This window comes from Anomalospiza imberbis, chromosome 9, assembly GCF_031753505.1.
Source record: "Anomalospiza imberbis isolate Cuckoo-Finch-1a 21T00152 chromosome 9, ASM3175350v1, whole genome shotgun sequence".
Taxonomy (NCBI): domain Eukaryota; kingdom Metazoa; phylum Chordata; class Aves; order Passeriformes; family Viduidae; genus Anomalospiza; species Anomalospiza imberbis.
The window spans coordinates 13,342,587-13,359,999 of NC_089689.1; the positions used below are offsets into that span (position 1 = coordinate 13,342,587).

The 17,413-nt window shown below is 36.0% G+C and overlaps 1 protein-coding gene across 4 annotated transcripts in view; it reads left to right on the forward strand.

Annotated features, from left to right (window-relative positions):
* The window catches only part of DPYD (dihydropyrimidine dehydrogenase), a 340,814-nt gene that overhangs the window by 141,344 nt on the left and 182,057 nt on the right, over positions 1 to 17,413 (forward strand). For all 4 annotated transcript variants that reach the window (XM_068199754.1, XM_068199757.1, XM_068199755.1 and 1 more), the window contains exon 9: positions 16,166 to 16,273. In XM_068199754.1, coding sequence (XP_068055855.1) covers positions 16,166 to 16,273 — 108 coding nt within the window. The remainder of the gene's footprint in view (positions 1 to 16,165; positions 16,274 to 17,413) is intronic.

Sequence of the window (17,413 nt, forward strand, 5' to 3'; positions counted from 1 at the left end):
TAGTTGGATGTATGATTTACCCTTTAATAATAAATCTTAGTCCATTCTATAAAATTTATGCAATTAGGAATTTTGGTTTCAGCCCAGTGTTCTAAATTATATGTGTAAATGACTGAATGAATAAATAAGTAAATAGTAAAGTGTCCTCCCCTATGGTGCCTCAATAATAATATCTTTTTATCTTGCAAAGACTGCATTTAGAAACTATGTCACTTCTTGCCCCTTCAACAGTTTTTTATTCAGATATTCTGAAATATAGCTTTCATTATTTTTTTCCTGAGCTATGAGTCTCTAAAAATGCCTTTTTTTCTTTTAAGTTGGTGATAGAGATGAGCATGGAAAAAAAAATTGTCTGATATATATAAATATATATCTGCTCAGCATTTGATTTCAGGCTCAACAGTTACTATAATTGTAATCTCTCCCTCCAAAAATTGGAGGACATGAGCTTTTGGGAAGACATGTACTTAAAGGTATGGAGCTGTATCTGTGCATATGCTTGGTGACATGATTGCCAGTGCAGGGTTAACAAACTTTCATCCCACATGCTCTACCTTCAACATGCAGATTTGGTTTTGCATTTGAATGCATAAGTGAATTCTTGTTTTCTATTTATATGTATACTATAATCAGAAATAAAGAATTCAGAATCAGAGGCAGACTTTGTTTTAGCAGATGATTCTGTTTATCTGAGTCCCTCTCTCACACACAACTGTTGTTGTTGCTAAGGTTAATTAAAGTCATTCTATGTCTAAATTTATATGTAAAGCAAAACTAATTTATAATTTAAAATACTTGTATAAAAGTCTTGGTTCCACATAACTGATTTGGTTATGCTGTACTTCTGAAAGATCATTTTATCAGTAGGGCAGTGGATGTACAAATCAAGATTTTCCATCTATGTGGTGGAATTTTTGCATGGTCTTTAAGGAAGCTCCAGGATTGATCAGTATCAGTTGTAACCTGTTATAAAATTACATGAGAGACAGAATTACTGTTGTTACATGTTGCAAACATCCACAACTGTAGATAGTGATATTTGAGAAGTTATTTTTAAATGCTAACAACTGAAATAATCTGTGAATGGAGCAAAATTGTATTCAGTTTTTTATTTTAAGTTGTCCTTATCCTACACTCTGATTTTACAAGATTATTGACTCATTTTGTTGAATAAGGCAAGCCCAATTCCATCATTTACTCAGAAAGGGACTGTGAGTAGCAAGATGTGCTTTCTGCAGAAATATGTGTGGGCCTAATTAGAAGGATGGAAGGAGGTTTTGGAGAGAAGACATTTCAGAAATTAGCTCTTGACCTTTGTGTGAGAACTGTGTTTTCTGGTTTTCCATGTCTGAGCTTTGTTTCTTTGCAGCGTGGGTGGAGGAAGAAGGGGTCTGATTCCTGGTACCCTGCCACTGGCTTGGAGAGCTCTGTAACTGATAGAAACACACCAGCTATTGAATTTCTCTGTTCTATGAGTGTCTGGTACCTATGCCCTGACAGGGAATACTTTTCTTTTACCTAACTTGAGTAGTGGATTTTTTAAATCCCAGATGAAAAACTCAGAAATCTTTCCATGGCTTAGGACTTCAACCAGGGCATATTTCATAGAATTGTAAAATAATTGGAAGGGGCCTTTGGCAATTGTCTAGTGTAGCCCCCTAGCTCAGAGCAGGGTCAGCTGGAGCAGCTTGCCTAGGACCATATCCAGTTTTGAACATCTCTGAATACATAAGAATGCTTGCTCTGAAAGTCTCCTGGCTCTCCTGAGGTTCTTTTCCTCCACATCAGTAATGTACAGACATACAGATCTTTTGGCTGACAAGGGATGGGTCCCAAAGGTACTTAGGCCCAAATCAATCAGAGTATTTAGGTGCACACCTAGGAAGGGATTTGTTTGAGGTTCTGTACTCAGTTTGGTCTGTAACTGTGTTACAGTTAATGTCATATTTCTGCAGAGAAACCTTTTTCCAAACTTAATTTTGTTGTGAATGCTTTCACAAATGTATCTGACTTTCACTATCCGACTTGCCTACAAATCCCTACTAGGATTTTCTTCTGGCACTTGGGTAGTCACAGAAGACTTCCAATTATGTTTCTAGGTGTGTTTCTGTGTTCAAAAAATTTCTTACTAATGTGAAAGTAAGCACATCTTACTTTCACACAAGTAAGATCTTCTACACATTTTCATTTTAACTCTAAACAACATGTTATCTGTGGTTGTATTTTATAATTGCATCTAATTATGTAATTATATCAATTTTTTACTACTGTCAGAAGCTTTTAAAAAATTTGGTACTTCTTAAAAATTCAGTTTTACTGTTATAATATTACATTGATGAGTTGTTTCTCCTTTGTGCTTTGCATGGACAATGTTTCTGGTAAGGCAGACATAGATAGAATGTAGCAATTTTTTAGCATAAAGAAATTGGATATAATATCTGCTTTCCTGATTTATTGATTTGCCCAGGAAAGTTCGATAGTTAACTGAGGGTTTCCAAACTGTCAAAATATTCAGTGACAAGTTGATGTTGACATAATTGAAGTTGAATGCATTAATTTTATCTTAGTGATCTAGAAATCAATGCATTTTAATACTGACTTTGTTCTGGGCTGGATCCAAGGCACACTGAAGGGCCTAATGCTGTGAACAATTAAACTTTTTCTTTAATTGTGGAGCTCTCAGCCATTTCAGATAGTGGAAAGCATATCAAGTAGGTAGGTCTAATTATGGACAGAGAGCAAAAGGTTTCTTGACAGTGTGCAGAGATTAATTTGTGTTAAAAAATGGAATATTTAAAATTAGCTTAGTCTGTGCTTATATGTTTGCATTATAGCATATCCTCAAACCTTTTGAAAGTTTTAAACAAAAGTTACCTTTTAGTTCAAAACACAACAGCAAATCCATATAATTCCATATATCTCCAAATAGTCTTTTTTTCAATAAGCCTGTTTTTGTGACTCTCACAGAAATTTATTTTCAGTTTTCTTCTGATGAATTAATAGAACAGCTGCATTTACTAGAACTGCCAAATTTTACATTTGACAAGAAATTAAATCTATTTTAAAAAGAAAGAATAGCACAATCTGCATCTTAGATTATGTTAGTGCCATTAGATTTCGGCTCTTGAAACTGGAAATTTCAAGAGCAGATTTTACATACAACAGAAACCTGTAAGCAAATTGAAAGTGCTTTTTAGGATTCTTAGAGTAACAAAATGGGTACTCCATCTCTGACATAATTTGTCTTGAGGTTTATGAAATAATTTTTCATAGGATTATTATATTTAAAGTAATTAAAGATACAATTTGCTATTTAATAAACAATGCATTTTGTAACTTCATTAAAGATGCTGTCTTTCTTAATTGTAATGGTCCAAAAGGTTGTCAGTGAACTGTACATTAACTGCAGAGATAATAATGATTTTATATGCTAATAATTTTTAAATTAATAACTCATGTAGTTTTTCAGCCACATGGGGAAAATAATTTACATTCTTAAAGCTTACTTTGGTATTAACCACTTTATTTGGGGATGGTGGATATCCTCATATAAAATGTTCATTTGTTTTACATTAGCACTAATGCAAGCATGTAGGACCCACTGGTGTGAAAGGATTAAAAACAGCAGCATTAGACAAGCATGAACATTTCAGAGAGAAATCGTTGTTAGAGGGACCTATTGGGACTGTGTAACTTGATTTTCTATTTATTGATCTTGTTTTTGTTACCCTTTGAAACTCTCTTCGGAGACAGCCTTCCTATTGTAGTACTGCAAATACAAAAATCTGCACCAGGCAGATGTAAAGGATTCATGTTCACTCCCAGGTAGATCTGTGTGCCTTGGTTGGCTTTAGAATAGGTTGGATGCCTTTTTAGAGGAAACATATGCTCCCTTGCATCATTTGCATCATCACTGCAGGTAATTTGAAAAGTCTCATTTTAACTTTCTTACATCTCTTTGTCATAGAAATCCCTTCACGGACTGAAAAGAGACATACAGTCCTACCTCACTGATACTTTATCACAAAAAAATTTTTTGCTTAAAAAAAAGCATAAATTTCCCATTTTGAATGTTTTACTTCCCCACCAAGAGAATAAGTTGAAGAGGAGGAGGAAGCTTCTGTAAATGCCTGTGCAGGTATCTGCACCTACAAGCCAGGTACCTGACCCATGATCTCCAGTGACAGCGTTTCACTTCATCTTCCTGACTGCTGGGTATCAAGGAGGCATTTGGAGATGTGCACCACCATTTCTCTGTTTGTTTTCTAGATAGTAGCCTTACAGCATTGGAGGAGGTTTAACTGCATCGTATTTTTGACCCAAAGTCTCAGATTTAGTGCCCTGTCATCTGTTTGGAAAATGCCCAAGGAAAATGCAGGCACTTGATGGAAATGGTATAATTAGTTAATAAAGACACTCTGTCTGTAAGTGAAATTTTATATGAAATGCCACATATGCTGTTCTTGAGAAAGGAATTCAGATTTAGTTAATAGATTAAAAAAACTTTAGACAATTCATGAGTTCTTTCTGTCATTCACCCTTACTCAGAACAGGACTTGGTCAAAGCATGAATTTGCTTAGTTATTTCCAGTATGGAAAATTATGAAAGGGTAGCTATGCAGTAGCTGTAATGTTTCTGAGCTGATCTACCTGTGTAGGAGAATATCAGTTTAAAAGAATATTTACACGAAACTCCTTGCTACAGCTGTTTTTAAAAGGAAAGGCAGATAGACATGTGCTTAATGATAAGGACGTTGATGTGTACGGGGTAAATGACCTGAATGAGAATGCTTATTGACCCTCCAGCATGTAACAAGAATGTCATATTTGTTGCATGGTATTCTGTACTGACAGTGTGTGACAATCTGAGAAGATAAAGCCTCTGATGACACATACTTATTATTCACCTGCAATTATGAAACTCTGTGTGCTTTTTTTCATAATTCATAGTGAGCACTGGAGTATAATCATGTTGAAAGTGTCTCTTCAGAATGTTGCTTTAAAGAAATGAGTAAGAAAATCTTCTCAAATGTTTTGATAGATGATTCATGGCACTGGAGCTGCTGATGAGGAGCCAATATAGCCAAGTCTATAAATATGCAGTTACGAGAACTCTGGAAACATGAATTCTGGTAGTGTGACAGATTCAAAAAGCACTTTTTCTACTGGAGTAGGTTTCTAAAGTTGCTCTCTTCCTGTTCTACATTCAGATGCCGTTGTCTAATTAGGCTAATTGGCTGGCAAATTTGCCAGCTTTTAAATTAAATTAGTTTGGAGGTGAGAGAACAAATACCATCAGAAACGTGATTTATTCTTTCTTTCCATAATAATTGTTTCTTTTTAACTGAGCAGAGCTAGGCTTTATTACTTCTAGGGAATTTGAGCTTAATTTATTGTATATGACACATTTCCAGAAGAAAGGAATATTGGCCGCCTATTACTAAACCTTTAAGCAAAGTAATCATAATGGGGAGACTGACCTCCACCTTACCTGGCAGTAATGGATAAAGCTTCAGCAAATTACAGTTACCTGATGTTATTTTAACAAATTCACCTTTCCTTAAGTCTGTACATTTGCGTTTCCTGTGTTTCTCATTGCTTCTGAAGATCCTGAATACACTGCGGGTAATGAGAATGAATGATAGCTTAGATGTGTTTTTTCCTTCAACTGCTGGTTGTATTAAATCCACAGCTCCTGTGCAGACCTACAAATCTATAACATCCGTTTCAGATGCATTTGGAAACAAGGGGCTACGTTCTTTTTTTCTTGGTGCAGAGATTAAAATTGATCACAGCAGACACAAGGGAGCAGATTTGAGTATCACAGCTCAATGTGGTTAACTGGGATAGTGCACGGCTCCTGTACTCCTTAACTGTGCACATACAGGTTACGAATATTATTGATTGCAAGGGTCAGGGGAGGCTGCAGGGAGGTTATGCTGCATGATGCTATTTGATAATTTTTAAGGGACAAGAGCTATGAACTCTCATAGCATCTGGGACAGGTACAGTTTAAACTTGACAAATGGAGATTTATGTTTGTGTGAGCTGGCAAAGCCCTTCAGGTAGAAATAATAAATGGAAATTTGATAGGATGGGTTTTTTTTATCATACGTCAAATATTGTGCTGTAGAAAAAGGGAAAAGGAGATTTAATTATTACCTTTTCATCAGATTGTACTGATGATAGGTTTTCAGTTATAGATCTGTGCTGCAGGATAATGAATAATGTTTAGAATTCTTTTCTTGAGGCATAGTTTTAAAATATATGTAGAGAGGGTTTACCTGAAGTGATTAAAAAATGCAGAGTAGGCAAATGATACAGTAGTAGTTACTGAATACATTTTATAGTATCTTTTTGCTCTTTCATGTGGACAAAACCAGTATATAAATATACTAAGATTTAAGATGAGACAATATAATACATTAACAAAGAACTGGGAAAAAAAAAAGTGTTTCCTATATTGAAACTTCACAGAGAGTGCTAATTACTCATTAGCGTTGGCAGACCTTGCTGAATGACATTGATGATTTCTACATATGAAAAAAAAAATTAATCCTTGTAATGTTTTAAAAATAGGAATGACCAGAAAGTTCTGTATTTTGCAAATATTACTTAGCATGTGGGATTTACTTCCTGAAGGAATAAGTTTTTTCAAATATGTCATATAGATCCAGTTACACAGAGTGCAAAGCTGTGATTGACCCAGCCTATTGTTTCAGAGCCACTATACTGAAACAGAATGGGAGCTGTGGAAGTAGTGTGCAGCAGAGGATAGTTGTGGGTTTAAGACAAACGACTGTAGTTACATATTTCTATGATTCTTTACTGCTCTCTTCCATCAAATTTAGGAAGCAGCATTATAAAAATCAGTGTTTAGAATTGCAACACAGATACCACCTATTGTCTATTATATTCCTAATATATCAAAAATGCAGGTTGATTTTAGGCAGTATAAGTTGATGTTGTCTCAGTATACCTCATTGCAACTTCCTTGCTGTACAGTGCCTGAGGTCTGACAAAGGTGTTATTCCAGGAGATTAATGACTTAATTACTCCTCATATTTTTCTACAGGATGAATTTGCTGCCTTTGATGGTGTTTTTTCATCTGTTGCTTTGTGATAATGTAGAGGCTTAGTAGTTCTTCATGTTGCCAACTAAGTATTTGTGGTTTTTTCTTTGTGAATGTTTATCATCAGTTTTGCTCTCATTTTATCCATTCCCAGTGTATTTATTGTACATAGCCTCTACTGATCCAGCTTTTCAAGATATTTTCTCATGTTTTGAAATGAAAAATTAATATGAAGATATATTTTCTATGCTAACATTTGATTTTCCCTTTATAAATTTTCATTTGCTTAGATTATTTAAATATACCAGCATGACTGCTTATAAACAGGGCATATTAAGTTATAATGAGTCTGCTTGGGGAAAGATATTGTTTCCATTGCAAACAGGTATAGTAGTATTTTCTGCTTTCTTTTCAGGAGTCTGTTGCTCTCAGTCTCACAATCCAGTTTATTTTGCTTTCTCTCCCACATATTTGGATTTTCTGTACTGGATTAAAATCATTTTACTGTGACATATGGTTTCTGAGATGATAGATTCTTTTGTGTCCTTTAAGTTACTGATAGGCAGTCCTTGAGGAGGTGATGTTGCTTTGAGGACACTCAGCACATTTACTGAGTACAAGTAAGCACTGGTACCAGTTTCTGTTCCTCTAGAGTGGTGCGGCCTATCACACTGGCAAATATTATCTGGCTGGTGTCAGGAAGAAGCACAGCCCCCCGTCTTTCCTTTGGCAGGTTGCTGCTAGGAACAAACTTGTAGAAGGAAGAGGGAAAGGAACTGACAAATTTAGCATGTCAGATCTGAAACTTCAGCCTTCCTGGTTCAAGAATGCTCCTGAAAAATGACAGCTCAATTCCATGGTGGGAAGTGACCAAATTCCAGTCAGGACTAAAATTCAGTTTAGCTTTATTGTAAGCAGACTTTAGCAAGCTCTACTCCTGGGTGGAATGATACATTCTTGTGGTAGAGATGGATTGGACTCAGACTGCTAAATGCATTTTTGCTAGTGACCTTTTCAAATTTGTCGCCAGTATAATAAATGTTGCCAAGATGACTTAAGAAAGGTTTGCAGCAATATTCCACTTTATTCTTTACAGCAGATGTTTCTTCAGTTACTCTGTATTACAATTTACAGAACTCTTATGTTGTACAAATCAAGATTCATAGCAAACTGTTTCAGTGCTTTAAGTCTTGCAATAAACAACACCAGGCAGAACAGAACCAGAGGGAAGGTAAGCAGACATCTGCATTCATTCTTCTCTGTGATAAGGTTTGCTTCATAGTGATCTTCGCATTTCAGCAAGTTCATTCACCAGGGCTACCAGCTAACTTCCTAAAATCATCAACTTCATTACTTCAAATATGGGGAACATTAGGTATCAGTTTCCAAACACAGAAGAAAGGCTAGAATTACCATCTGTTTCTTAATTTAGAATTCTGTATATGTTCGTACAATCTAGTATCACTTCTTCTAGTGTGTCCTATAAATATGTTTCAAAAACACTTAATGATACTGTATGCTTCATTCTGGGTTATGCATTTTAATAGAGTGCTTTTAGAGGATAAGAAGGGCTCAAAATGTTGAGTTCAAAATCTTCATGGTGCTTAAATGAATAGCGAGATATTGCGATTTGAAAAATTATTACATAATTTCTCCAGATCCTTGTTTTATCATCTTGAAACACTGATGTCTTTCATTAAAATACAGTATTTTAGTCATACTTGAGTGTTGCCTTATTAAAATTCAAAGCACAGGTTCCATAAATTGACCATAATAAAATTAAAAACAGCAATTAAGACTAGATAGAGGTAGTCTGTAGAGGGTACACTAAAGCCTTGAGTATGGCTGGACTGATTACAAAAAAATCAAATGAAAGTTGGTGTCTGTATCTGATGAGGCTAATTAACTATGGTTAATCTTTGGACACTTTGGCTGATATTAAATGTCAGCCTGATGTGATCATGGGGTCACTGGATGTGGTGAGGGCAGACCACAAGGCTGGTTTCTATTCCATGCTCAGGCAGACAACACTGTGTTGTCATAATCCTGATTTCCATCACTCGCATGGATTGATTCTGATCTCTGCCTGTCGTTCCCATCTGCACTTTCTGATGTCTAGCTTGTGTGAATTTTGGCTACCTCTAAACTGGGCTTGGTCAATTGGTACTCAAAGAGAAATTGGATTATAAGAACAAATTTAGTGCTAAATAATCTGTCTCCCTCACTCCTATTATTTCTTTACAATTTGCAAGAATTCAGATACTTGTCTCTGTGTCTCATTTAGCAACAAAGTAAGGTGTGAGACCTACAGACTGCATTGCCTCCAGGTTCAGCTGCTTATTCAGATGTTTTTAAAAGCCATGGTATGGATATAGCTGTTCAATTTAGAATGCACTGCAGCAATTGTGTATGGCTCATGCTGGTAGATGTGAAGGGTGTTTTCACATATGCTGTACATACTGTTCATTCTAGCTTGAGGGTAAGAGAAGGCTAACCCTAGTGTAGTTATTTTACTTTTTTCCCTTTACTTCTAATTTTCTATGAATGAGGCCTTTAGCCATCATTCAGGAATAACTCCTAAAAACCTTGCAAGCATACATTTTCCAAAGAAAATAAATCATTGATAAAAACTACAGAAAAGGAGCAGTTATATTACAAAATTAATCTACCAGACTTAGGGAAAACAAATTTGAAGGAGCCACCTGCTGTGGAGATGAGGCAGTAATCTCAACAGCAGGAAATAAAGGGAGGGAGGGAGAAAATACAAAAGCATAGACATTAAAAAAGTAATTAAAACACTTATCTCCATCGACATACATATCAAACAAAAAAAAATCAACCACCTAGAAAACATACTCTATGGAATGTCACAACAGGAAGTAACAAAGCTGTCCCTATAAAAAAAAATCTCCAGCAAAATGAAAGAGATTCTTTACCAATACGAGCCTCAAAAGTATTTACTGAAGTGCTAATCACTAATAGACTGACCTTGAGAAAAGCTGAGCACTTGCGGAGTATTTGCAACTTTTCTGAAAGTCTAGATGCCCAATATGAATCCTTTGAAAATGTAGAGAAAGTCACTCTCTAGATAGCAATGGCTGTCTTTCCACGCATGGTGCATGTCATAGCGTGAGTTGTACTGGTATATTTAGCATAATCAGCTCTGAGGCACACTGTAATTGGACTATGCATTTCAATATAGATAATTTCTGAATTCTGCAGTATTGACCCAAGGACAGCAATGTTACCAGTATGGGTATGGGTGAACCTAGCTTCTTAGAAACAAATATGTAGAGCATATCCCACTGCATACAAGTAAGTTTCTGTCATGTCTAGGTAAAAGTATACATTTGACAGTTATGAAAGTTTAGGGTTTCAGTGTAATCATTCAAGAAAGTAGCATATTTAAAACTCGTGGTCCAATTTATACCTATCGTGGATTGTGTGACATGAAATAAAAGTGCTTTAAATATGTAGATTTTGATCTCTAGCTCCCCAGCCCACGAAGGAGACTTGTTCAAGAAGATCAGAGCAATCAGAATTATTAAAGTAGTGCTTATGTGCTTGGATTTTACAGTGTGCCTTGTACCTTTGTAGTCACAGTCTAACCATACAGTACCTGTAGCTGCAAGTCTCTGGGCAAGTGTGAAATGTCATCAGATGTGCTACATCTGAAATATCTTTGTATGGGCTCACAAGGAGCAAGTTGGAACACTCAGTGGGTAAAAAGGCAGGGACATGGGACAAAATGGTGCTTTTCTGTTAATTTAAAAGGACCCTTTCAGAAGACAAATGTTGGACTTAGAATTTACCTTCAGAGAGAAATTACTGTAGCTCTGTACCTACTTTAGCATATCCTTTTTAAGAAAATTAAAAAAATATAAAAAACTTTGTTAACAAAAAAAATTATCAGATAATGTAATTTCCTCTATAAAATTCACATCAGTCTCTAGCCATCAGCCTTCCATGGCTCCTTTCCCTAGGACACGTGAAGGGGCACAGCCTTCTCCTGGCCAGAGGTGCAGAACTGCTGCTGCAGAATCTGTGCTGCCTCCTTGCCAGGCTGTGCTCAAGTTTCTTCTGCTGAGTAGCAGGCTGGGGCTCAGCTTGTCTGGGCTTGGCCTCTTGGATATTATTTCAGAAGATTTGCATTGCCACCAGAGCAGATATGCAGAAAATCAATCCCGTGTTTCTTCTCTCCAGTTCTGTATGGGATTCATGGATTTTTCTCCTCATTCTCAATAATATCTGACAGTTAAAGCCTTTCCACCCAGTCCTAGGATTTCCTGTAATGGAGGCTGTGAAGGACAGGAGAGGAGTTTTCCTTGTAAATGTGATTTTAAAAAGTCTGGTTTAACTCTGAAACAGAAGCATGGAGATGTTAAAGAGGTAGAAAGATGTCCTTGCCCTCTAACTTTCTAGCACCAGATGTGTAAGGTAAGAGAAAATTAAAAAAAAATCCATAAATTGGTGAATGAGTTTTGATGTTTAGCTTCATTGTTTTAAAAGTTAGAAAAAGGAATATGCATATCCAGTCAATCACATTTTGTTTATATTTGATTGAATTTGGATACATGTATGCATACAATGTAATTGCAAGACAAGTTTGAATGGTTCAATATTAAAAAAAATGTACAAAGTGTGTGTCTTCACTTTTGAAAAGTAGCTCTTGGTATTTTCAAACACAGATTGCATTCACCAGCAAAATTCAGTATTATCACAATGAAAAAATGAAGGCAAGAAACCTTTTCACTGTTTGATGTGAGGAAAATGAGGAAAAAAAATGTTCTAGATAGTTTTGTCCCTGTAGGCCCCTGTATATTTACCCTTCACCTTCAACTCCATTTTATCTTTTTGTCTGGAGACGTGTTTTTAGTCAGCTGCCAGTGAAAACTACATTTGACCCTTATCAAGGATGAGAACTTATTTTGTGTGTAGTTATTAAGATCAGTTGAGAAGTTCATTTGAAACTGCAAATTTGCCCAGCCATGTCAGATTTCAGTAATCCAAAGAGCAAGCTCAGGCTCATAAGCATAGCTGTTACTGGGGAGTGGGGATTTGATCAAAATAGGAGATAGATATGCAGTGCCTGTACTTTCTTTAGTTTCCCTTTCTGGATCAGGCTCATAGTTAGAGTAGTAGCAGACTTAGCTGATTGATGTGTTGACATGCCTGGATTTATTTGATGCAGCAGCTGAGTGGACTTGGTGCCCTGCTCTGCAAGCCAATCCCTTACATTGTCTATGCATCACTCTGGTACATTGCCTTGTACATCTGACAAATTTGCTCTAATCATTTAGCAATTCATATCTCAACTGGACTAGGGAATTTATCTAAATTTTTCTGTAAAGAGAAACAATGGACTTGAGACTGTGCATGAAGAAAATTGATATACATTTGTATTGTGAGAACAGAGAGTACAAGGTCTTAACAGGAGGCAGATGATGTTTTTGCTAATCATATGTGCACTTATATATTTATATGTATATATAAAGGATACAAAAAGAAGTTAAATTTGTGTTTTCCAAAGCCACTGTTGTAGTGGTTAAGGACTATGGAAAGTATATGGTATATCATACATGGGAGAGAGGTGCTGAGGAATTGCAAACTGGAGAAGGACTTGTGGGGCTCAAATGAAGGCAAGAAGCAAAGAGAGTAGTGGTGCCTACTGAGAGATAGCTGGATCATCTGGAGATGGAAGGCAGAGCACAGCAAACCAGAGGGTCAGGAATCAAGACGAATTGCTTTCTGTGCTGCACCTGACCCAGATTGGGACTGTCTAGGTTAGATTTTGCAAAGCTGAACTAGATCTGTCATGCAAGCTGTTATTTTCACAATGTTTCTACTTTCTCTATTCTTAGTAAATGCAGTTTTCCACAGCCCATGAGGCTTCATTGTGTGGTTTGGATATCAGTTGCTTCAGAAGCTTGTTCCCTGGCATCAACAAGCAAAGCAGCTGAGGCTTCAGGCAGCCCAGGGCTGTGGCTGCAGAAGATGAGGAGCTCAGCACAGCCCTCTGCTTGTAGAAGGGTGTGCAGAGGCCATCCAAACACCACCAGGAGCTGCCTTTCTAATCTGCCTCCTCTTGCTTGCCCTTCAAAAGAGTTGTTCTTCAGTGCAGAGGAAGGAAATAATTGTTATCACTAGATACTGATACAGATTATTTAAAGATGGAAGATGTGGGATAGTGACAGATTGTTTCAGAACATAAAATACCAAATAATAAAAAAAATCTATTTAGATACCTTGCAAGTGGATTTGGAGAACAGAGAACTGACTTACTTGGCTTCAACCTAAAAACTAGGGAAAAGACCTTATCTTTTTTTCAGCCTTTTTTGTTGGGTGGCTCTTAGCTATGTTGTACTAGTGTGTGAATTCCCTTTTTCTAAAGGGTCTCTCTGATTTATCTTCAAAGAGTATTTCTCTTGGTTCATTATTTTGACCTAAATTGTGTCTTTCATAGGTGACTGGGTTTTTTTAAATTTTATGTCTTCTCTGAAACCATTTGCTCAAAACTGCATTTTTCCTCTACAGCTGTTTTGCGTTAAGTGTTCTCTCTCCAAGAAGCTGTTGGCTATTTATCAATATTTGATCTCTCTGTAAAGCATACTTCTGTGGGGTGAATGTTTATTATGAAATGGTGTCTCTAAAGTGAATCTTATCTGTTCTTGATCTCTTTCTCTGTCTGCCTCAGTCTGCCTCTTTCTTAGCTTGCCTAGTGGCTTGAAGAAGTACTAAATCTGTCTATTTTAACAAAAGTAAATGCAGTAATTACAATAGCAAATACTGAACAGCAAAAGGAGATGCATCAGAATCCAGCACAATACAATTTCCAGCAGGTGCTTAGCAAAGAGCTTCAATCTGTGCTAACTGTATGTAAGTATAAAAGAAGTAATCCCCTGCATTTCCTTAAAATGTAAATATCACAAAATGGTTTTTCAGGGAGTTTTCAGCAAAATGAAAATAGTAAAATAAATAGCAGATAATGCCAAGTATATTGATTACCTCTTTGGCAGTTGTTTGGTCATATCAGCCAGGCTAAACATTATTGAACCCAATGCGCTCTTGATCCAACTCCTTATATTTCAGTGCTGCAACTGAAAAGGCTAGTGATGAACCTAGACAAAGAACATTGCAACACTTCCTTTATTATACTCTTTATTCAGCCTATGGAAGCTAAAATACTGACGCTGTTAGAGACCAAATAGTTTTCATTAGGAGATGATAAAAGCAGCAAAAAAAAGTGAGGAAAAATATTTTGAGGCTTTCTCTTTGAGTTTGAATGGAGGTACATATTAGGTGGAAAGGAAATGATTTTTAATGCAGGCTGCACATCCCACTAATGACAAGAGTGTTTCTCCCAAGAGTAAACTGAGGCCTCTGAGTTGGTTTATGGATATCTCAATAGACATGGTTGCCTTACTCTGTCCTCTGCCTGCAGGCAGTCACTGAGAGCTTTCTCTGAGGTACTCTTCTTGCCATAGATGATTTTGCAATATATACATAGAGAAAAATCGATGCCCTTTTAAAAATAGTTTCTTTAATGCATTTTACATATTGTACTTTCAATAGTACTAAGTATTTCTGGCAGCCTCTTAAGATATCCATTATTCATTATTCATTATCTGAAATTTCAGTCTACCCAGAAAGTACAGCATTCAAAGGTCTTGAAGTTCAGAACGTGCTAGTATTTTTTAACTTCATTTTTCTGAATATCCAACTATAGATCAGTATTGGTTTCAGAGTCGAGTGTTCAGCAACTGAGTCATGATTTTTCTTTAGAAATAGAGATCAAATTTCAGGATTTTTTTATTTGCTTTTTGGCTTGTAAGCATTTTTGAATTCACTGAGAGTATATTTTGTTTTGCTTCACTGAAACTAATACATAGAAAAATGTATTTTATTTTACTAGTATCATAGTAACTTCATTGAGAGTTTTACAGGTTGAAGAAACTTCCTTCATATAGGTAACTCATGAAAAAGTACTAAGTTTTATCACTAGGTAGTTCTGGTCGTATGCTGGAATGAGACAGATTTTTGTTGCTTATTTAATAGAAAAAGACCCCAAACCTTTCCTATTTGGAAAAGTGCTCCTCAGTGTGCAATTCTGCATTATTGTAGATGCTCAAATTGTGTTGTTAGGGTTTTCCAGACCAGTGTGTCTCAAAGAGGAGTAATATTAGTCTGCTGCCACCCATGCCTGAGAATGGAGGGAACACAGATTGCTTTGTATGCTCCTGTTCTTCCTGCTTGCTCTGAGGATGCCTCAGTGCTAGTATGTTTTCTTACAAAAATTGTTGACATTTACTCCATTTCAGTATGTAATTATTAATTACCATACTTTTGATAATATTATGAGAATTTAAATGTAAATATGAAAGTTGAGACTGTTGAAAATACCCTGATTGCATTTGCATGAAAAACATTGCTTAACTGGTGTGTCAGCTGGGCTAGCTTTTGGTGCTGTCCAACCATTCACATCAAGATGAGATGATGTTCTTTGGTAATTGGAAGAAGCTTTTTGCTGCTTTCTTTTAACTGAAAGGTATTTGTGGCTATTAATAGTTGTGAAGTGAATCCTTGTCTGTATCCTACGGAGTCTGTTTAAATGTGTGCTTTTGATAACCAGGAAGAAATGTCAGCCAATCATGGCTTCAAGGTTTTGAGAAAATAATCAAGAATGGCAAAAAAATGATGGCGTACAAATACTCACAGATCATACCTACAGCACTGCCATTTGTCCTCCTCCCCTCATTAGTTGAGCTGTTTGTTACTGCCTCATTTGTATTATCTGCTTTTACACCCTGTTCTCTCTAATCCTTTCCCCTGCATTTGTTTTGTTATGAGTTATACAAGTACACACATTGTTGAGGAACCTGATTTTCAAGTGCTTGTACTGTTAAACAATCACCAGTTATGTAAGCTGCAGACTACAAATGTGATCATTTGCAGTATTATTATGGAAACATCTAAGGGTTTGTGAAAATGCTTGTATTGACAATGTTTTTAAGAACATGTGTGTAATTCAAAATATATGTTGGTAGCTAAAATCTCCTGTGTAATTCTTATGTGCCATAAAATATCTATTTCAGGTTTGCCAGAACCAAACAGAGACAGTATATTCCAGGGACTGAGAATGAATCAAGGTTTCTACACATCTAAAGACTTCTTACCTTTGGTAGCAATGGCAAGTAAACCAGGTGTGTGGTACTACGTTCTTGTTGTAATCACATTCAACAAGTCATTAGAAGTTATTATTTTATCAAACTGTCTGGCTACAAAGCAGCACATCCAGTTACAAAGTACCTTCCACTGAATATGTCTGGGACAGGGTTTTCTCTTGGTGAGTGGCAACCTCAGGAGCATGGTCAACAAAGTTAGTCCCAGAGATTATAAACTGAATAATCATGTATATAAATCTAAATTTATGGCAAATAATTTCCCCTAATAAGTTATATTTGTTATTTTGAATTATAGTAAAAACATAAGTTTCTCCTTTGTATGAAGTATCTTGATAAAAATAGTATATATAAGATGGTTTGGAAAAATCTGCTATTAAAAAAGATGTTTCTGACTTATATAAGCAGCTGATTTGTAGATTGTTGATAAATTCTTTTACTTGATCCCAAGTCATATGCTGCAGGTTTTACAGACACATTTAAATCAGCACTGATTCCTTACCCAATGAACTTACAGTCTAAAACTCAGGACAACAGGAGTATGACAGGAGTTAATAAGAAAGTGCTCAGTTCATAGGCACCAAATGCAGTCTTGTTTTATGGTTTCACATCTTTCTTTGAGCTCAGAGATAGCTGCATTTGCTCCCTAAGGAGTACAGATGCTTTCAGTGTCCCTGAATATGATCTCATAAGCCCCAAATATGTGATTTCTATGCCACATTTCTTCATGGTCTAGATTCCCCAGACAAAAACGAAATTAATTTACTTTGTTGTTTTTTAAATTTATTTAGGACAGAGTGTGATATTTTACATCTGACTTAATATAACTTGTTTTATCTACAAATTGATTTGCATTTCAGCATTCAGAAATTTCTTGTAGCATCATATAGGATTGCCTGCTTATTTAGTAGACGTTTCTTAAAAAATTTTGAGGAATACATATTCTGGGGCAGATTATTCTGCTTATGAAAATGAAGTTTATTACCCCATTTGATGCTAAATATTTCAGAAGTGAAATTCCGCATCCCATCTGTCCCATCTCTTTGCTGTTTTCATCAAATGCTTATTTCTGTCTGTTTTCTTAAGGTCAAAGTAATCTTAAATGATTTGGGAGAAAAGGGTGAGCTTTTGGGTTTTCTTTTTGAAGGCAGAAATGTTTAA